Raw genomic sequence first — 23,173 nt, 5'->3', positions numbered from 1 at the left:
ACGCGCCTAATATTTACACACCCACAGTTACACCAACCATAGGCCTGGCATAAATGCAGCAAGGATGTGCATAGATTGCGGGGTTTTAAGTTATGTCTGTAAGTGGGAGCTGTGCTCATTGTCTGCTCATGCTTCGCCTGTGTGTATGCCCCACATGCATTTATGCACTATGCTGCTGTACTTAGGTACGCCCGTATAGAGTAGTGGTTAGGTATCTTGCTAGCACTTACAAGCATGTGTACACATTAACCCACAAAAGTACTAGTATTCTGTAATTTCACAGTACGCAAATGTTTGTTCAGTATAGGCTCCCTGTTACAGAATTGCCCTTTCAGTGACTGTCACGCTACGAAAAGCATGCAGCTACAGTGAAGTGGCTTTTATGAGATAGGGTTTTGTGGATATTTTTTTCTTAATTAAGGTATAACTAAATAGAAGTTCGTTACATACATGTAACTGCTCTGATTGCTTATGAATAGGAAATTTTAAATTCTTTCTTACTGGAAATAAGGGTTAACGACCTACAGTATGTATAAGTATAGTGATATGGCTACACACAAATATTCAAAAGATGATATCTTGTCATTCAATTAGTTTAATATATTTCTTGATTAGCTTTTAGAAGTTGTCAAGCTGTGTTTCTTAATATTTTCTGTAAGATTACATTATTGAGCCCTATCTTCACAAATCATTATTTGTGATAATCATCATCATCATAGTTAATAGAAAAGTTTTGCAAACCATAGGCAGCAAAACAGAATCAGACCTTATAGTAGTGATTCTCAAACTGAGTTCTGCAGAACTCTAGGGTTCTGCAAGAAAGTATTTTGGATTCATTGGCATAACTGTGAGGAAGCTGATGACGTGCTTAGCCACAGATGCCAGCATTCTCATATGGGGGAGAGGGGGGAATATTCAATAATTGTGCAAGTAGAGGCAGGCTCATTCATCGCTCTGAAGGTAATCTTTAAATTGATTTTTGTTATGAATACTCCCATATTCTGTATTTTACATTTTTTGTTTAAAGATGATTTTGAATTCTTTACTCTCTTTGGGATAAATATTATTAGCATTATTTGGATTGACATTTACAGTTGTCTTAGAATTAGATTGTAGAATCTGCTTTATATATATATATATATATATATATATATATATATATATATATATATATATATATATATATATAGAGGTTGGTTCTGCCATAGTAAGAGTTTGGGAATCATTGTTCCAGTTAGAGAATGAAACAGAGATTGGGACATGTGGTTAACCATGGGGATGGGTACAGAGCTCATAGGGACAGGGCAGGGACAGAGCCCGTGAGGACGGAGACAGGCTTTGTCCCTGTCCCAGTGTCATTCTCTTTCTCTAATGCAGACAATGATGTTTTCATTTTTTGGAAAAAACAAGGAAAAGTGCTGGCCAAAACTTGAATGGGGACTCCTGAGCATTCCTGCTACCAGCACGTCTTCTGAGAGAACATCTTCTATTGTGTATAGCAGTGCTTCATAGGGCATAATCCTCCCCCACTGGGGCATGCAGATCATGTTGTATATTGTATACCTGGACATTTTAACAGGATGGATTAGGGTTTCTGGGGTAGTAGAAATAAGCTATTGTTGGGTTTGGAAGGGTGGCAGGGTGGGGGGGTTACTATAGTTACTCGTTATTCTTGTTTTCTATTTGTGATTTATAAACAGTATTGTGTAGAATATTGTTCCTTTTAATACTTTTAATAAAAAGATTTAAATGTAAAATCATAAGTGTTCGAGGCTTATGCAGATGGGGACAGAGCCCGCGGGGATGGAGATGAAGCCTGAGGGGAAAGGGACAAACTTTGTCCTCTTGTCATTCTCTTGTTCCAGTGTCATAATACATAAAAGTCCTCCAGAGTTAGTTCAGTTGTGGTCAGTTAAGGGAAAACCTTAAGTTGTAAATATGAATATGTTCCAGGTCCTTGATAGTGCACTATTGCTGTTTTTAGCGATTATAAATAGGAGGGCTGACAGACGTAGAAATGGGTGGGAATGTATGGCTGTTTTTCCCTACAAATTAATTAAGCAGAAACTGTTAAACAACAGTATAATTAGCAAGTGACATCATGCCCAAGCAGGCAGCAATTTTATGTTATTTCCGTAACCATTGCCTGGGTCTGTCTGCAGTTGTCCAAAGACAAACAGAAGCTTTGTACTCTAGCAAACAGCGCTCTGGGCTGCAGGGCGAAGAGTGAACCTGCTGAGAAGAATCTCACTATCAGGGGAAAGCTACAGGCATTGTGCTGACCTAACTTAGATTTGTGAAACATGTGAGTAGTTCCATATTTCTTGAATACTATGAAGTCTGAACCTTAGTTCACCCGATCCATGCCACGCCCCATTCTTTAACTCCCTCTGGAAGTGCAAAAGTTGAATACCTGGATTAGTGTGGTGTACCCTGGAATGTGATTGTTTATTGTTCACACCCTGCTTTAATGAAAGCAGTTTCGTTATTTACTGTATGATGCCTCAGACACCACAGCAAGGAAGAATCCTTTGGAAGGGTTGAGGTTTTTTTTTTTTTAACTTCCTCTTCAAGGCTTACATTTTCACTTCATTCTTCTTCTGGATGTCAGCCCTTTTAAGTAAACTGCTGCCTACTATCAGAGCCCATATAGGAAAGCCTTGGCAGGTCTCTGCTGTTTCCCCAGCTTTCTGCCGTATAACTACAAATATTAAGGCTAAAAACTACAGTGGTAAACTATAACCACAGTCATGTTCCTTCATATCCATCTAGAGCTTCCAGTACCTCCCTCCCCTCCCCCTTTATTTTGGCACTGTGAACTCATTGTAATAGAGTTTTGCTGTTTGCCCATCTTTCTTTCCACAAATACCGTATATACTCGAAAACCGAAATAACATTTTTCCCCTAAAAAAGGGGAGAAAATATTAACTCTAATATAAACCAAGTACCGTGAGTTCGCGTCAGCCATTTTCACCATAGAGACTGCATGAGCAGGAGCATAGAAGGATCGCTTTTCTCCCAGCTCACCACTGGACCTATGGTGGTTTAGAGAGAGGATGTTCTCTTTACAATGGAGGGAGTGAGCGAGTGGGAGTTTCCAGTTGGAGGGTGGACTGGGGGCAGAGCCGGCAGCAGCAGGACACCTTGGGGAAGGGAGATGACAGTAGTGCTGATTATCGGATAGAGGGACAAATATAAACTGAGACCCACATATTTGGGCCACTTTTTGGCCCCAAAATGTTATTTTCGAGTATATACAGTATTCTAAAATTCCACTTGGAAGTTGGTCACTTTAGTCCAGGTGAATTCACGATCATAGTCTTTAGAAGCTGTGTTTCTCAAGCCAGGATGTCCATAAGGTTAGGACTCTTCGGTTTGGAAAAGAGATGGCTGAGGTGAGATATGATTGAGGTCTGCAAAATCCTGAGTGGTGGAGCAAGTGAAGGTGAATTTGATTTTTCACTCGTTCAAAAATGATGATGTTCAGTTGACCAGATCAGGTTAAGAAACTTAAGTGATGCAACCAGCAGCTTGGTATTCAGTTACCAAAACATGGCAACTGACCTGATTGTTATACCATATCTTCTGGGGGAATTCTGCCAATACAGAATTTGCACAGAATTCTCCACCTGCATATAATTCCACTCTTTCCGTTCAGAATTCTGTGCAGGCAATGACTCAGCAGCAACAGCTTGACCATTTGGCCTCATCCCTCCTTCCCATGATCAAGTAAGAGGAGGAAGGGCTTGACTGCATACCAGGATGCATTCACCTCTGTGGCTCTGTGCCTGACTGAACTGCGCAGGTCTCCTTGCAACCATGTGGTTTAAATGAACAATTTGGTCCAGATGTAGCGCAATGTACAAGTGCTCGCTGCCCCTTTGTGCTGCATGATTGAGAAAGGGTGCTGTGGGATAGGAGGCCAAGAATGCTGGGGGTGGGTGATTTGTGAGAAGGGGCTGAAGAACACTGGATGGGTTTTTCATAGGGAGGGCTGGAGAAAGCTAGAAGGTGTGTTTGCCTTGAGAAGGAGGAAGGGGATATATGCTATGTGGAGAGGGAGAGGGCTGGAGAAAACTACAGGGGGAATATGCCATGGAGGGAAGTTGAGAATGCTGTAGGGATGTATGCCGGAGGGGGGGGGGGGGGGCTGTAGCAAACTGGAAGTCATATACGCTGTGGGGGTGGGCTTCAGAAAGCTGGAGAGTATATTATGGGGGAGGGACTGTAGCAAACCGGACATGTGCGGAATGGGGGTTGGGGGGGGGGCAGCATGGTGGATTTGTGCCAAAGAGGAGGGGGAAGAGAGAGGAGATGCTGAGGGTATATGCTTGGAGGGTGGGAGAAGAAAGGTGGAGAGGTTGTGGGTATTTGCTTGGGGAGTAGGAGCAATAAGGAGAGATGGGGTAATGTGCTTGGTGGAGGGGGGAGTAGAACTTGACTGGCAGAACTGGAGGTCTTGCTGGGAGTTAAGGACAGAGGGGGGCAGTGAAGGCTGAGGAATAGGAAGAACTTTAGAAGGCAGAAAAGGGATAGGGCAGAGAGAGAAAACTGGGAGGTGCTGGACAACACTTCAGCTTAATTTTTTCTGCACAGAATTCCTCAGGAGTACAAATTTGTTCAGATATCTGATGTTTACTTATCATGCAGAGCCAGAGTCAAGGAATGTATCTGAATTCAAGAAAGCACAGGACAAAAACAGAATCTCTAAGAAAAGGATGATATTGTAGAGAGTAGTAGTAGAAAGGGCAGATTGGGTAGGTCGTATGGTCTTTGTTCTGCTGTCATTTTTCTATGTACCTAGCCTGTGAGCCAGCTTCAGAGAACTGGAAGTGAACACCCTTGCCCTATTTCATTCTTGGGCTTGGACTACGCCAGGGTTTACCAACTGTCTTCCTGATCTCACAGTTGATGCATTGGGTAAATTTGAAGACACCCCGTTACCCAGTATGTTCAGATTTATCACATGCATATTCATTAATATGTTGCTAAGTACTTGTTTGTTTTTATTTTATTATGCTTATTTTGATTATAAACTGCCTAGAATATTTGATTGTGTAGTACAGAAACTGTAAGAAATAAATAAATTATGACTGTCCTGAAAACCTGATTGGCTGTGAGGTCAGGAGGACAGATTTGAGAAGCCCATGGCTTGCCACTCCACTTATCTCTCTACCTGGCTTTAACATTTTTTTCACTCGGCAAGCATTTACCTCACAGTTTAGATCGAGTTGAGCAAACATATGGGACAGGAGAGAACAGTATTTCCATTGTGTTTGGAAACAACATGCATATGTTCCCTATCACCAACACATAATCCATTGAAGAGCACTTTTTGTTCTAGGGTAGTTTTTGTTTAGAGGTTTTTATGGTCTTGCTTCATAGTAGCAGAACCTATGATAGTGTCACACTAATAAAATAACCAAAGTTGGAGTCAAGATGGCAACGAGACGCTGAGACTGTGCTGAGAACGTTTCTTCTTACCGATAATTTGTTTCTTCTGATGGCTGCTATATGTTGAGGCAAGGTTCGGGCTTATTTTTTGATGAGCTTGGCCCCTATAATTTTTAGCAGCGTATCACCGAGTTTGCTCAGCAGCTTCTCAAAAATGGCCCGAATGTGGAAGTAGAGAGGTGGAGCTGCCTCGGGTCTAGGTTTCCCGTAGCTTATGTGATCAGTCCTCTCCTTATCCTTGACTGATTTCCCGGGATGTGAATGTAGTGCTGCCATCTTTAGAAACAGGAGCTAGTGGGGGACATGTTTTGGAGGAAAACGCTGCTATAGCTCTGGCAGTCCTAGTGGGTTCTGCTGTTGAAGAACACAGCAATACCTGTATCGAAGAAGTAATTCTTTATCTGTTGTACAGAGCATTTATGTGGAGGGAGAGAGAGAGAGACAGAAGCTTCATTAGCAGGAGGTGGTTAGTGCAGTGGACTGAAAACCTGTGGGACACTGGGCTCGATGCCCACTGTGCCCCCTTGTGATCCTGGGCAAGTCACCTAACCCACATTGCCCCAGGTAGAAAAATTTAGACTGTGAGCTCACTAGGGACAGAGAAAGTACCTGCATACATTAACTGTAAATACAAATATATGACCCTGTGTCCAGCTCTGAAGTTTCTTTGCAAGCCATTTGGGCAATGCTGTTTAAATTAGACTCTGTTACTAAATATTCTTGTGATATAAGTTCTTTAGTACAGACTGTTGAAGTGTTGTCTTGGATAAGATTGCTGTTGTGGAGCAGGATTATCTCTCAGACCTTAATAAGTTTCCTTAAGGTGTTGGGACAATTGCCTGTTGATTTTTAGAAGAAATATTTGATAAATGTTTTGGGCTTTCTAGTGTCATTATTGCTCCACTTTAATAAGATATATATATTTTTTGCCATTGTGTGGTGATCAAAGTGAGGCAAGAAATAAAACTTTAGATATCTCTGTAATATTGGAAACATCTTTTGAAGTTCAAGAGCAGGCCACCTTATTGATTAGTGTGGTCTTTGAAGACTTCAATATGCTAATGTGGCTATACATCAGGAAATCTGCTGTTCTCTTCATGGGGCAAAGAATATGGATATGCATGCAACTCGAGAGCTGTTAATTATTTCTTTCTGTGCACCAGGAGACTTTGGTATTTGGAGCTACTTTTTTCCTGCACTATCCGTACAAATATTTAATAGTTAATTACTTGGGTGTTAAATATCTATTCTTTGCCCCTGAGCATTTAAATTTCTTCATAGACATAAAGATGTCTGGTGTATCTGCTTCACCAAGTGGTTAAGCTTTGAGTGATATATAATTGTATTGGGTTGTTATCAAGCTATTAGCTTTCTTATATTACTTTTTATACTTTCCTATTGTTAACCCCATTGTTTCTGTATTCCTACCCCTCATTATTGTTGTCTAATGTGGGAAGATAAGTATCTATTGATTTGATACCTATAATTTTATTCCTTTGCATCTGCAGATGAATACAGAGACTTGTGGGTTGTGACCATCTACCAGCAGGTATTTGGCAGTCTCCTTATATGACCTTTGTCAGAGTCTCAGACAAACAGATAACATTTGCAGTTACTACCCATCGTTTGTTATGGCTTAGGCAATTTCGTGAGGTGATGTTTAGATGTCACACCCGCAGCCCAGTGACAGTCAGAGGGAAACTTCTCTTTGGGGAGAACCTGAAAAAATTGGTTAGAAGACATGGAAGACGCTGACTCAATGCTAGCTGGAAGACAAGCCGAAGTCTTCCTTTAGAGCCAGTCATTCTCTGCCTTGACTTCAATACCAAGGAGTATCATCCTGGTAGGTTGTTGTCTTTTCAAAATCCAGATATCAGCAGAGGCAGCCCTTTTGCTCAGACAAGTGGCCTTTCCTCAAACTTCTTCCACCTCTCAACAATCACAATGATAGGACACCAGTCCACTCTTCGTTGCACAGAATAGGAGGACATCTGTCTCTCTTTTATCAAGAGTGGGCCAAGATTACTACGGACCAGTGGATTTTTGAAATTATCAGAGAAGATTACCTCGGAGATTTTTTCTTGGAGTCCCAATGAAGTGCTTCTGCAAAGAGGGCAGTGGTTCTATCCACCCTTCATTAAGTTAGGGGCGGTAGTGCCAGTACCGAGTCATGAACTCAGTCAAGGCCACTACTCCATTTATTTCATAGTTTCAAAGGAAGGAAGATTTCACTGTCCAGTATTAGACTTCAAGGTAAACAAATTTCTTCGAGTCAGACATTTTCGAATGGAAACGTTGCACTCCATGTTCGCAGCAGCATTGCCAGGAGAGTTTCTCATAGCTCTAGATCTCAAGGAGGCTTATTTGCATATTCCCATTTGGCCTGCGCATCAAAGATTTCTTCAGTTTGCAATTCTAGGTCAGTGCTTTGTTTCAAGTGATGCCATTTGGGCTGGCTACAGGACCCAGGACCTTTTCCGAACTCAAGGTGAATATTGGTGGTGTTTCTAAGAAAATAAGGAATACCAGAACATCTGTATCTGGACGATTGGCTATTCTGGCTTCTTCGGAACAGGAGAGTCTTTGAGTCACGGCCAGGGTCATTGCTCTCTTCCAGTCCCTAGGCTGGATTATCAATCTACCCAAGAGTCATTTTATTCCATTTCTGTTTCTAAAATATCTGTGGGTTCGGTTCGACACAGCCAAAGGCAAGATCTTTTTACCAGATCAGAGAAGAGTCAAAGTTCAGGACCAGATTCGCCTCTTGTTACAAGTCTTGAATCCCCCACACTTGAGATTATGTCCAAGTACTGGGTTCCACAGCAGCAACCTTGGAGGTAGTACCTTGGGCCAAGGCACACATGCGTCTGCTTCAACAGTCTTTCTTGGGTCGTTGGTCACCAGTTTCTCAGGATTACATTATACGTCTCCTTTGGACACATAAGGTGAAGCGCAGCATGTTGTGGTGAATGCGGATACACGTAGTGGTTCTTGCTGTTATCAGGGCAGAATTCTCAATTCTTTAGCTTCTCATCCAGTTGTAGTGCATTCTTGAGAGGGGCTAACTCTCTCAGACCTCGTATTCACCATCCTTGTCTAGAGCAGAACCTTAAATCTATTGCTCAGGGCCATTTTGAGCCTTTGAAAAAGGCTATGTTGAAGGATCTTGCCCATAAAGCGGATTTCCTAGTCACTGTTTCTTCAGCACTCAGGGTTTTCGAATTGCCAGTGTTATCCTGTAGAGATCCATTCCTATGTTTCTGTGAATCAAGAGTGATGATTCGTACAGTTCCTTCTTTTCTTCCTAAGGTGGTGTCTGCCTTTCAACTCAACCAACCACTTTTCCTTCTCTCCTTTAGGCTGGAGGATTATAAGAATAATTGTCTTTTTCTGCGTTTCCTTGACATTCATCGAGCACTTCTTCAATATTTACAAGATACTAATGATTTCTGTCGCTCTGACCACCTCTTTGTTCTCCTTTTGGATCTGAATCACAGTATTGCTACTTTCAAAACAACTATTGCTTGTAAGGTAACAAGCTATCTCCTCTGCTTATCTTCTTTCTGGCAAACAGCTTCCATTTTCTCTCGGAGCTCATTCCACTTCGGCCATGGCAACCTTGTGGGAAGAATACAGAAGCTTTTCTCTAGAGGAAATTTATAGAGTGGCTGCATGGTCCTCTTTAAATATGTTTTCCAGGCATTATCACAGCCCGAGAGGAAGCTTCCTTTGAGTGTTCAGTTCTGTCCATGGGTGTTTCAGATTCCCACCCTACATGAGGACTGTTTACTACATCCCGCAAGTTTCTGGATTCATCTGCTTAAGATGCTAAGGAAGGAAAAGTTACATCTTACCTGATAACTTTCTTTCCTTTAATTGAAGCACATGAATCCAGAACCCAACCTTTTTTGCAGTGTTCTGCTTTCTCTGTTTCTTCATTTCTCTGTTTAGATTTATTGTTGCTGTTTGATGTTCTGTGTTGCTGACTTCTACAGTTCTGTGTCTGTATATAACTCTGTGAGGAAAGGGAAATATGGTGCCTCTCATTATTACTTCTGCTTTGTTATGAGAAATACTAACTGACCAGGAAGCATACCGTTTTGTAAGACAGAGTTCAGTTCAGTGCTCTCCATCTCCACCTTCTGGTAGATGGTCACATCCCACAACTCTCTGGATTTATCTTTATGATTAAAGGAAAGAAAGTTATCAGGTAAGATATACATTTTCCTTCTTTTACCTTAATCCTAGTCCTTCTCAGAATTTCTGTATCAAGTGGATATTTGTGAATATTTTTGATAAATTATAAATAGTTTTTAAAAAGTAACCAATGTTGATGTATCTTTTGCCAAGACACAGTCCTAAAATACATGTATTGCATAGGTCAGGATCTCAGATTGTACTCTGTAGATACTCTATTCCAAGGGCCAGATTTACATATAAACTAGACAAGCTACAGTTTAGGGCTTCACATTACAAGAGACCTCACACATCACTAGCATGGAAAACTATTAAACCTAAAATTTACTTCTTACTTTATCGAGGGTGGCCTCTTAAGTGTTAAAGCTCAAGGGCCACAATGCTCATAAATCTGTCCCAGTCTGTTCCCACTAGCACTTACTCATGGCTCTTACAGGGGTCAGTGAAAAGGCCAGCCTAGTGATACAAACTCTTCTGTAAAAAGAGTGCACACCTGCTTAAAAGCTGTTCTTGTCATGCAGGCAATCTGAATGTTGTTTTTATTTTAGAAGAGCTGATAAAGGATATTAACATGGTAACAAAACTTGATAGTGAACATGTACCATGTTTAATAAGATAAATATTTAACTTGATGCAGGAAAAAATCCATTTATTGGAGGGTTTTGTAATCCTTTTTTTTTTTTTATTTTATTTCAGGACGTGTCGGCCAAGCAGTTGCATTGCGTGCAAAAGCCTTTGGCTTTAATGTCATTTTCTATGATCCATACCTCTCCGATGGTATTGAACGTGCTCTTGGTCTCCAGAGAGTGAACACTTTACAGGACCTGTTATTTCATAGTGACTGTGTAACCCTGCACTGCAGCTTGAACGAGCACAATCACCATCTTATTAACGACTTCACCATAAAACAGGTAACTGTTGAAATATGCTTGATGACTAGTACAGATGAGTTTCTGTTGCACATACAAATTATATTTTTGCTGTACGAATATCTTTCTCTTCCCTTGATGTCACTGCTAGTTGGCTACATCTAATCAGCAGCCAAGTAACCTGTCCCAACTGGAGAACAAAGGGCAATAAAATGGGTAGAAACTAACTTCTTGTCCCTTTGTGTACTTTTTTAAAATTTCTGTCCAGTTTGGAGTGACATAATTTCCTATTCCCCCTTACATACAGGTTGAATATATTGGGTCCAGGGGCTTAGCCATCTGCGAGTCTGATTGGACTATCCCCATCCTTACTCTCTTCTACTTTAGAGTCAGGCCTATCCAGTCAGCAGTCGCACAGGCCAATTTAAAGGAGAACTGAAGGTGATATCAACACCCACACTGTCTAGTTCCCATGCACCCACCCATGTTAACCTCAAGCGCCACCAAATAATGAGCTCTGACTATGCTGCTGACTGGGTCTTCTGGAAGTGAAGACATATTTACCATGGACAGATTTTTCTCTACACCATCCCCTATTATTTGACTTTTGTCTACAGTGCACATTGAATTGTCTGCTGCTTTTGTGTACCAGTTGTATCATAGTATACCCAACTGTAACAGTCACTCAAATTTTCGGGGTCAACTCCCTTTACAACCCTTGCAGAATATTCCTTTGTGAAGTACTTTAAAGGGTCAATGGAACGGTTTGAAGGCAGATAACATAAGAGAATATTTTTTATTTATTTATTTCACTTGTATCCCACATTTTCCCACCTATTTGCAGGCTCAATGTGGCTTACAAAGACCTGATGTGGCATCGCCATACAGGATGAAGTATACATTTGATGTTACAAAGACATATACATTGGTATTACAAAGTAGTATACATTTGGTGTTACAAAGAAGGAAAGGAAGACAAAAGGATTTGATCAAGTAGTTGTGAAGAGATACATTCTGCTTAAAGTTGGAAGGTGTTGTGTTATGGTTAGCTATGGGTTCTCATGATAGGCTTTTTCAAAATATTCCTTTGTGAAGTACTTTAAAGGGTCAATGGAATGGTTTGAAGGCAGATACATAAGAACAGATCCTTTTTTGCCCTCTTTACACCCTGCGTTCATTGATCATTCATTGAAATCTATCATGTATGGAATTGCTGAGGTGATGTCGGTGTGTATTTAATTTCATCTTGTTAGAATGCTTTTACGAAGTGTTTTTATAAAAGTCTTTTTCTCTGTCTTATTTATTTATTTATTTGGATTTTGCTCACACCTTTTTCAGTAGTAGCTCAGTAGCTCAAAGTGAGTTACATTCAGGTACGTTGGATATTTCCCTGTCCCAGGAGGGCTCACAATCTAATTGTACCTGAGGCAATGGAGGGTTAAGTGACTTGCCAAAGATCACAAGGAGCAGCAGTGGGAATCGAACCGGGTATCTCTGGATGTCAAAACCAGTGCTCTAACCACTAGGCCATTCCTAGTGTTTCTTCAGCTGTCTAGGACAGATTTGAATTAGATGACAGATAAAAGCAATAAATGAAATGATATGCAGTCTTCAGAGATAAGATGGGGAGGAAAGATAAAGAAAATAGGTATTTGTGTAGGTTATGTACTGTATCTTGCCTTTCTTTAGACAAGTCAACATGATTCTAGCAAAGTCAGTGTGTTGATATTGCCTAATGCTCCCATGAGTAACATATACATTAAAATATCTCCAGGATCCTTAGCAGTATAATGTACAGTGTCTTTAGTAATAAATAGCAAATACCAGAGGTTTAAGTGTTCCACTGTCTTCTGTTTCTAATTGCTTATAACAAAGAACTTATTGTTAAATTAGTGTTTAATGGACCCAGGAGTGTCAATGGGGAAAGTAGGAGACTGTTTCTATAGTAGCAATTGAAGTAGTTTCTTAATGGAGAATATGTGTGTTAAATTCACAAAATGTAGTTTTATGCCTATCTAATAAGCTAAGCTCTATATTTAGAGGCTGGTTTTCAAAGACAATGTAAAGTGTCTGAAGGCAGAGAAAGATGGTAGTTTTCTTGCGTATAGAATCGAGTCATGAAAGCATGGGGTGAAGTGATATATATTTTTTTCTAAGTCTTCTGACAGAATAGCAACATATACCTTCAGAGAAATAGATGGTTATTCTGTGTTGTAGGAGCAGTCTGCTGATGTGCTGTTTGGCTCCTTATTTGCGACTATGCTGCTTCAAATACCTAAATTCTTGCTGAATGAACCCTACTTGAATGTTTGCCAGTGGTAGAGTGTAGAAGACATTCCTTCCTGAATAAGGTCTTTTGTTTGTATAACAAATTAACTCGAATAGAGAATCTGAGGAATTTTCTAAGCCAGTTTGTTAAAAACTGCTCTTACCTCCAGCTTGTATTTTGCTACCTAATTATTTTACTCAAGTTTTTTTTTTACACTGCTGGGAAGGAAGTGCTTTCTTTACACGGCACCCACATATTTTAATAAAATAGATTACTTGCAGGGTAATTTTATAAATGAGCACATTCATAAATAGCATAGCACATATTTTTTGCCTTTGTGGATACCATTCCATTTTTAAATGAAAACCTGCATATAATTTCCATTTTGAAAATTACCTCAGGAAATTTGTGCTTATATTTACATTTGCTCTACAACTCTCAGGCCCCGATGCACAAAGCTTACTGTGCTGCTTGCATTAGACCGGTTGTAGCCAGTCTAAAGCAAACGTTATTAAGCGAGTAATGTACAAAGGGGTTCTCCGTGGCTCCAACTTGTGCCATTAGCAGCTATGGAGAATCCTATGCAAATGTATAATGAGCATTCCATGGGATGCACCGAAAAGAGCACTTAGCTTTAACGAGCTAGATTTTACGGCAGCTCTGGAGCTACGGGAGAAGAGGGAAACAGGCAACTGCAAAGGCTGCCTGGCTGTGCATCCATCTCGCTGCACTATCCCCATAGAAAATCCTTGGTGATCCAGTGGACCACTATCCCTGCACCCCCACAACCAAAAATCCCTGGTGATCCAGGAGGCGGTCCACTGGATCACAGGGATTTTTTGTTTGGGAGTTCGCGGGAGGGTGGTCACTAGACCACCAGGGAGCTTTTCAAGTTGCGGAGGGGGGGAACTTGAGAATGGGGTCTGGTGGATACACCCCTCCTTCATAACTCAAAAAAAAAAAAACTCCCTAGTGGTCTAGTGTCAAATGCATTTGACAGCTTCGAGTCACAAACAGCGACTGATGCTCAAAGGGGGTCCATAGATCTCATTTGCAGGCGATTCCCTTTATGCATCGGTCGCAATTTGCGACTCAGTAAGTTTTCTCGCAGCACCCGTATGTAACAGGTGCCTTTGTGCATTAGCTCCTCAGATTCTAAATATGTATTTTCAGAAGTATGTACATAAATGCTCATTTTGGGTAAAGTTACGCAGGTACAGGTTGTAACATGCTTAACTTTACAAGTATTCTTTAAAGCCATAAATGACTTTTAAAACTGCTCTACCTGTGCTCAGTTAAAGCAGTGTTTTAACCAGTGTGTGTTCAGACCTGATTAGCTGTGCAGTGAAAAAGTGTAACCACAGCCAGATGCTCAGATCCAGACTAACACATGGACTCTGGTCTCAAGCACTTTCCAAAGTGTGATTTGTGGGCGGGCACTACAGAAATGCATTGTTATGACACACCTTGGCAGGGACCTGGGCACTGCTGTGGCCTGAGTCATGGGGTTGAGGCTGGAAAATGTTTGAGCAGCACTGACCAAAAGCCCTGGAGTTGGGAAGTTAACAGGCAACATACATTCACACAGCACCACTTTCTTATTCTTTTTGGGAGCTGCCTCCTTTGTTCCTTTCTGCCTCTAGTGGGCTGTCAGTGCTTCACTCACTTTTCTTTTGGCTGTATTGTCTTTTTATGTTCACATGCCTCATAGAGGTTGGAATGCTGCACACCATTTTTGTTAGGCTTGAAAAGACAGGGAAACGGTGAATTAAAGAAATCATTTGCGTTTACATTAATTTATAAGCGAACACCTTACCTTTGTTCTAAATTTATTGTCACAAATCCTATACAGTGTTACAATAATTCTAATATAATTACTACTGTTTACAATATATAATTATGAGTAACTATAATAACATTTTTAACGATGCTCCAAAAATTACATTCTCCACTAACAGTTTTCCCCATAAAAATAAAAAAAAAGAATTAGCCTGAGAAATATACCATTGTTCTTGCCTAAACGCAGTTTTGAAAATACATGCATATCTTACAGGTAGGTGTGCACATAGGCAGAACCTGAGCAGAGCAGGGTCAGGACTCACATGCATGTAAGTTATGCCTGTATTATCAGAATTTAGGTGCACACATTTGCACCAGCTCTGTGGCTGGCATAAGCGCTTGCACTCATGTATTTTTGCTGTAATACTAGTATCCTATACAAGAAAGTAGGCACCTATATTGCTTTATAGAATAGTCTCTTACCAGATGCCCAGTTATAGAATTGCCCCCCCCCCCCCCCCCCCAGAGGGTCATTTTTAACAGGGTGTCTGGATTAAGAGAGTAAGTAGGCACCTACTTTGGCACTGTTTTATAAACACAAATAGGCACGCACTTGTCAATACAAAATGCTAGTGTGTGGCATAAAACACATCTACCTTGCAGGCCTGGATATTTACACTTAAAGAAGGGGTATATGATTTTGCCTTTGATTAAGTACATGTATAGTTTAGTGTATTTTATAATCTATACATGTGCTTGTGCTACTCCACCCACTCCATCCAGATTCTGCTCCTGGTAACGCTTATCAGCAGGGCACAAGCCATCATGTCATGTTGTGTACTTCTATGCTGATCACTATTTTACGAGGCCGTTTACGTACAAAAATTGTTTTTATAAAATTACCTGTATAATGGTATCTTATTGGGAATAGTTTTAGAAGAAAAGATGTACAGTAAAAAAATCCACATTTAATTAGAAAGTTAATATATTTCAAAGCCTGGTTAGTTGCTATGAGTTGAAAAGTGTTGTAAAGTAGTCTGTAAATTTTAATTTCCTTCTACTTCTGTAAGTGAAAATCAAAACAAATTGTGCTGCACTTTTTCTTTTGTAGATTACATCACATCAAACTGTAGAGGCTCCAGAAATTTGCAATTTGAAATACCACACTGCAAAGAGAACTGGGTTCCATTCTGGGTTGAGGTCATTCACTCCCTATGGCAGCTGCATAGCTGCATTCACGGCTCTTTGGATGGGAGGGAACCGTAGAGCCCCATTTTATTTACTTAGAAAACAGAGTTTGGAGTTGAGATGTCTAGATCAAGACATGCTCATTTCTGATGGTATTTTAGAGAAAGATATGCCAACGCAGAGCCTTTTTAAAAATACCTGCAGGAGGGCATGTATATTTGCCAGCACATACCGTGAAAGCAGTCAATTTACAAATATACACGTTGAAAAAAAATGAATGGCACAAACCTGGCAGCTTCCATGTGATAGTGACGATTTCACAACTTCCACATATAAGTCCAGTGGGAAATGATGCCTGGTGCATGCCCAGAACAGCCAGTGGGGAGGAGGGAAAGAAAGGAAGTGCCAGTTTCCAAAGGGGGAGAGGCAGTGCAGACAGCAGAATGAGGAGAAATTCAACAGACTATGGCCCCCTTTTAAATTTTCCACCTTTAAGTTGATATCATTTCTGTTCTCTTTCTGCAAAGAAGCATGATAAGGTTTGTTTCCTTCCTTGTTAAACCTGCCGGTTTTCGGAAAACTGCTTGTGCCTGTACTGGGCAGCATCATCCTTGGCAGCACAGAAAACAAATACAAGAAGAAAAAAAAAATCCTCTTGTCAGCTTGCTTTTCAGTTTCCAGGGCAGCTTCACAAGCCTTATGCCATCTCTGAGCTGGTGTAGGTTTTTGCACAGTAAGGGCTCCCATCTTCAGAGTGCTGCTTTCTGAGCATCACAGGGAATGCAATAGGATCTATTTTGCTTAATCGCTGGTGAGCTCTTTTTTGCTGTGGTAAGGGCCAATATTATGCGTTGGCAGGCACTAGTCTGGTTCTAATGGCCTTTAGCGCCCGTGTTTGCTTCTGAGCATCGGGGCCTGTGTGGTGATGCTGCATTATTTGGAGGTTACCACCTCTTTTTGGATTTTAGATAGACTTTTCATATTTTTTCAGGGGATGCACAAAGGGCAGGAATATTCTAAGTCCTCCATAGTGTGGTGGGTCAAGGCAGTATACATCATTTTTTGGAAAGGTGTCCATTTACCTGCAAGCACATTCCACTCAGGCGTATTTTATATAATAGATGCAATATACATGTTTAAATTCCACAATGTTTGTAAAATAATGAGCATAATCATTGTGTAATGATGAAATCTAGTGACTACAGTAGATTAAAGGACTCATGATTACCAGGGGTCGTGCTTTGAACTCCACGTAGGACTATTTCAGCAATGACTGGAGTAAAGTAAGCAGAGGGGATACAACACTGATTAACATACTGGGGAGTGAAGGCTTATGATACCAGCGCAAGTCTTGGTTCCAACTGAGTTTGGAGCCCACAGGAGGAGGAGGAGGAGGAGACATCCAGGCCAAGCAAAGAATATTATGTTGAGTATTTATCATCAGGATGATTGACTAGTGCCCTCTTGTGGTCACTGTCAATCACAGCAGACCGATCTTGATCATAGCTGTTCTGTACTGAAGAACTTTTCTTTCAGCAAGACTTCGGCTATGTAATACTTGGAATTGTTAAATTTAATTTCACCAAATAATTTACTGTGGTATGTTTCTTTTTCCCCCAAGTTTGTTTATTCCAAGTTTGATAACAGAAAACAAGACCTATTACAACTCTGATGTATTTCTTGTATTATACATTAACTGCACTTAAAATATCAATGAGATTCCACCCCACCCCCCAGTTACCCTTCCTTCCAACATTATACCATGGGTAATCATAAAAAACTAGCCAGGAGTTGAGAATTGTACTTCTGCATTAGCAGTTAGTTTCTTTTGGGATCTCCATAGAGAATATGGGTCCTGTATTTTATGGTAGTGCAGAATCCTTAAGTGAACAATAGTAGGAGGATCACCATACAGGACAACAGATAAGTGCTCGACTTTATCTTCGTAAAGCTGCTTTATAGCACTTCATGAGAATCGGTGAAGGTTTTTGGAAATAAATTAAAAGTTAAAATAATTCTTTCCAAGCAAGGTTTTTATGACCAGTGATGAACACCACGCCCCCAGTTAAAGCCGCCGAAAACTGAAAGTAAGCGGTCGGGCGTTTTGAGGTCTTTTTCCTTGCTTTTTAGAAATATTTTGTTAAAAACAAACATCATATTTCCATATAAATTTTATTGGATTCCTCTTTATATGTTTAGTGCAGAATCCTACCATACTTAAAAGCCATTAATTAGACATTAAGGAGGTCTTTTACTAAGGTGCACCAGTGTTTTTAGCTCACGCTACAAATCAGCTAGTGCTAAACGCCGAGACACCCATAGGAATATAATGGGCGTCTCAGCATTTAGCACCAACTGATTTGTAGCGCATGCTGAAAACACCTAGTGCACCTTAGTAAGAGACCCCTTTAGCATATATAGTCTAACTTTAAAAAGGACCATCTCCACAGGTGGAGTATGTGGTTGTTTTCAAAATCTTGCCAGTATAATCTTTGCAGCAGTAAAGAGATGAGTTGCAAACTTATGAGACTCTTGAAATTCCACTCGCTCTATAATGAAGCAAACTTCCGTCTGCATTATGGAGATAGGATGCCTGTAAGTTGGTGTCTAATGTTTTCAAAATCTCTGTGCAAAAAAGTTGCACAATTGGGCAGTTCCACCATATGTGCAGAAAAGTTCCTTGATCTCCGCAGTTCTGCCAACAGCTGTCTAACTTGGTTTTATAAATCTTGGCTAAGCGAACCGGGGTGTAATACCATTGGTAAAAAATTTGTAACCATTTTCAGCCATGTTAGTTGTTAATGATAACCTTAAACAAAGAATTGAGGGCCCCTTTTTACCAAGCTGCAGCAAAAATGGGGCTGGTTTTTCTCGTCGGCGCATGTGTTGCATGCACACTGAGGCCCCCTTTTACCACAGCTGGTAAAAGGGAAGTGTCACCTTCCTGCAGGAAATGACTGCGCAGCAAGTAAAGCACTTTCCATGCGGCTATTTTGGGGGGAGCCCTTACCGCCACCCATTGAGGTGGCGGTAAGGGCTCCCACTTTAACCCAGCGGTAACCGGGCAGTGCGCGGCACTGCCCAATTACCACCGGATACACTCTGACGCTACAAAAATAAATACATTTTTGTAGTGCCAGAAATGATGACTCACTAGTTCTGAGGGTAAAACAGACAGTTTAATGCCCAAATAGTGTATTGATTTTTGTGCCCAATGGAATGGAAAATGATGCTGCAGTGTCTGGGCTGCATGCCTCCTCGTCTTACATTAATATTTAAGATTTCAGACTTATCAGGATTCAAGATAAACCTGTATATCTTGCCATAATTACATAGCACCTTGACCACTTGGGCAAGAGACTATTCTGGCTTTAACGTCAATAGAATATCCTCTGCAAATAATATTTTTTTGAATTTGCTCACCATGGCTAGTGGACGGGGCAATCGAGGGGGTGAATAAGCATATCCTCGATAGGTGCCCCAATGTAGTCCCGCATTGCCCACCTTACGCAACACTGCAAACATATAAGGCTTGCTAACCCTTGTCATACGCCTTCTCTGCATCAAATGAAAGTACTAATGATGGACTATTCGTGCCCTTAGCCTATTCCACTATATGGAGCACCCTACGAATGTTGTCAAACGTTTTCCTTCCTATAATAAAGCCAGTTTGGACATAGCATCACAGATCCCCTGCCTTTCATTGATCTCAGTTTGCTTCTGAGGCATGATGTCATTCTTACCCAGGAACATAATTCACATGTTCAAAGACCAAACAGTTTCATGGTAGATACTGTGAAATTATGACAACTTTAAAGGAAATACATCATGGAATGTTAAGAATTTTTGTGTTCAGAACTACATCATTTTATATATCAAATGAGGCATTTAACAGCGCCACTCGGAGAAACAGACTAAAAATCCCAGATGTATATTTTACAGGCTGCTTTCTCAGCAAGCATTTCAAGAAAGGATAAATGCTAACGTCAAGTGATATATTCTAAATACTACTGAAAATGTTACCACTTAGTGAAAAATGTGGAGGAGAGATTTCAGTTAAATACCTTTGTTTGTCTTATTCTTTTCAAAAGATACACTGGGTTTTCACATCATAAGTCTCACCACCTCCACCACCCTTTTGTTTCTATTTTTTTTAAATCTAATTGTCCCAAAATATTTTCTTACATAGTAAATGACGGCAGATAAAGGCCTGAACGGTCCATCCAGTCTGCCCAACAAGATAAACTCATTTTACATGGTATGTAATACTTTATATGTATAACCGAGTTTTTTGTCCCTGCCTTTCTCAGGGCACAGACCATAAAAGTCTGCCCAGCACTGTTCCTGTACTGAAAGTTCTGAAGCTACCGTAGAAGCCCCTTAAAATTTACACTCCAGCCCATCTATATCTTTTCAGTCACGATCAGGGCACAGACAGTAGAAGTCCGCCCTGCACTGGTTTTACTCTCCAAATACTGGCGTCGCCACCCAATCTTCTCTAAGATTCCGTAGATCCATTCCTTCTAAACAGGACTCCTTTGTGTTATCCCATGCACGTTTGAATTCTATTGCCATTTTCATCTCCACCACCTCCTGCGGGAGGGCATTCCATGTATCCACCACCCTCTCTGTGAAAAAATACTTCCTGATATTACTCCTGAGTCTGCCCCCCCTTCAGCCTCAATTCATGTCCTCTAGTTCTACCACCTTCCCGTCTCCGGAAAAAGTTCGTTTGCGGATTAATACCTTTCAAATATTTGAACGTCTGTATCATGTATTTGAAAGGTATTAATCTACAAATGAACCTTCTTCTTTTTAATTTTTTATAAAAATGACAAATGTCTCCTGTATTTTTTCATACAGTCTCTTGATCATGCAATGATTATTGGTGACTTGGCTTTTATAACAGCACAGCTGTACGGAGTCTCTCAGTTTCACAAGCTGCTTCTTCAGTAGCCACTGATTCATTTAACATGGCTTCAATTTCACCATCTGAATGACCAGGAGATAAAACGGCATAATATAATCAGTACCTTTATTTTCTTCGGTCCTGCAAGAAACCGCCATGGTTCTTATATTTTCTTCTATCTTACCTCAAATTTATCATAGCTACCTCTTGACTCTTTAGTGTGTAAAATCTAAATTTAAAAATGGCTCTCGTTCATTTAACAAAAATGCCGTCATGACATCATTTCTGGATGACAAACGGAAATACTTGCAGAGTATTCTGTCTGAAATACAAAGCCGATACGCTCTCTTCTTCTAATTATTAAAATGCTCTCTAGTCTATATTAATGTTAAGACCATTTGGTCGTAGTGTATTTAAACAAAATATCCATTTCCCCCAGGGTATCCTTTGAAAAGAATAAGGTAAACACTGGAATTTAACTGAAGTCTCTCCTCCACATTTTTCACTAAGTGGTAGTATTTTGAGTAGTATTTGTATTTTAAGTATGCTATTTAGAATATATTGAAGAAATTTCTGCAAGCTAATCAGCCATACAGTTTAGCAGTTTACCTCAAGTGATGCCATCAGCAGGCTGCTTAGATACCTTGGTGTTCATGTGGGAAAGCAAGCAATAGTTGCCTACTTCTGGGAGGGGAGGGTGAATATTATGAGGAAGTGGGCAACTTCAAACAAAAAAAACAGCACCACGGGCCTTTAAAAATGGAACACAGTTCTTTAATGAATGAGCCTTGACAAAAAGACCCGACACGGGCTGTGTTTCGGTGACTAGCACCTGCGTCAGGGGTCACAGTGATGACGTGGAAAACTTGGGGAATAACTACAAAGCACCAAGGCACTTTCACTTTCTGTATCCATTTGGATACAGAAAGTGAAAGTGCCTTGGTGCTTTGTAGCTTTTACTATATGAGACGTGGGGTAAGGAATAATATATTGTAGAGGAATATATTCGAGTTATTCCCCAAGTTTTCCACGTCATCACTGTGACCCCTGACGCAGGTGCTAGTCACCGAAACACGGCCCGTGTCGGGTCTTTTTGTCAAGGCTCATTCATTAAAGAACTGTGTTCCATTTTTAAAGGCCCGTGGTGCTGTTTTTTTTGTTTGGACTTCGTTCCCTCTCTTTTGTTATATCCGACTGGGCAACTTCAGCCATCTCTCTGAAGACTCTCGGTTCCAGCTGGCCTGGTGAGTGGCAGCTTAAGTTGAAGCATTGCCATATTTCTAGATCTCAGATTATCATACATTTTTCAGATTTTCATTTTTGGAGCCCTTGTTTTGCTTGTTGTTTACAACAGCAAAATATATTGATAGAAAATCCAGCCAAAAGACTATTATATGCCTTCGGTTTTCTTTTGGAAAGAGCTCCAAATTGGACACACATGTACTGTATTGGACTTACTTCAATTGCATGTACTTGGGTTGGCTATTAAGGAGGTGATTTTAAAAATCATTTATGTGTTTAAATCGGAGGTTTCTGCATGAAAAGGTTTGTTAAAGTTGCCTCCAGTATAGGCAGGTATTGGTACACACATGAAAGATAATTTTATAAAGGCATTTTGGCACACATGTGCCCATATATATGCATAAAATACCTGTTATAAAACTGCTTTACACATACAAGTACACACGATGAGAAGAAAGCATGGACGTGACCTGAGTGTAAGTGTGTTCTGGGGTGGAACATAGATGGCGTTGCTATTTACTGCAAAAAAAAACAAACCCCCACAAAAAGTGGAAAGAACACAGAGATTCCACGGGGTGGATAAAATAAAAAAATAACAAGGAGTGGGAACTGGATCAGGCTCTTCAGAATGAGACTCAGTACACCGAAGTGAAATTATAGGTGTTTGATTTATTCCCATATGGGAACGTTGGGCATTAATGGGTTAAATAATTTGTTTCCATATGGCTTATTATGGGAACATTGGGCACTAATGGGATAAGCTGACTCGGCACGGTACCATGTTTCAGCACGTACGTGCCTGCCTCAGGAGTCTTGATACGTATACTTGACAATCACATTTGTCCTTGGTAATGGATCTTGTAAAATAAACATGAGCTGGTCTTTAAAAAGACCGTTGGTAAAAGAAACAAATGATGAATAGCATGCCGCTATGGTGTTATTTACTGTGATTATTTTCTAAAATAGTCACATTCATCTGCACCAGCTCCAGATCTGGTGTAAACTTAGGTTTCATTTTACCTGCAGTTTCTGTGGGATTTGTACTTGTGTTTTATAAAGATACAAAGGTGACTGTGTCTTTATAAGTCAGGCTACAAATAAGAATCTCTTTGTGCCTCACAGTAAAATTACCCTTGTAGAAAGGTGCATACAGTGCTTCTTAAAAAATTAGGTCACGTGTAAAAGTTTGTGTATACTTCTGCGGTAACCCCCGGATTCTATATATGGCAATGGAATTTGCTTATGGATTGAAGAGGTGCACGCAAA

At 40.4% G+C, this 23,173-nt stretch overlaps 1 protein-coding gene across 11 annotated transcripts in view; it reads left to right on the top strand.

Annotated features, from left to right (window-relative positions):
• The window catches only part of CTBP1 (C-terminal binding protein 1), a 259,594-nt gene that overhangs the window by 157,972 nt on the left and 78,449 nt on the right, over nucleotides 1-23,173 (top strand). For all 11 annotated transcript variants that reach the window (XM_030191080.1, XM_030191079.1, XM_030191077.1 and 8 more), the window contains one exon: nucleotides 10,348-10,562. In XM_030191080.1, coding sequence (XP_030046940.1) covers nucleotides 10,348-10,562 — 215 coding nt within the window. The remainder of the gene's footprint in view (nucleotides 1-10,347; nucleotides 10,563-23,173) is intronic.

Source organism: Microcaecilia unicolor, chromosome 2, assembly GCF_901765095.1.
Source record: "Microcaecilia unicolor chromosome 2, aMicUni1.1, whole genome shotgun sequence".
In the NCBI taxonomy this organism is placed as follows: domain Eukaryota; kingdom Metazoa; phylum Chordata; class Amphibia; order Gymnophiona; family Siphonopidae; genus Microcaecilia; species Microcaecilia unicolor.
The sequence above is the reverse complement of the archived record's forward strand: the minus strand, read 5'-3'. Positions and strand labels throughout refer to the sequence as shown.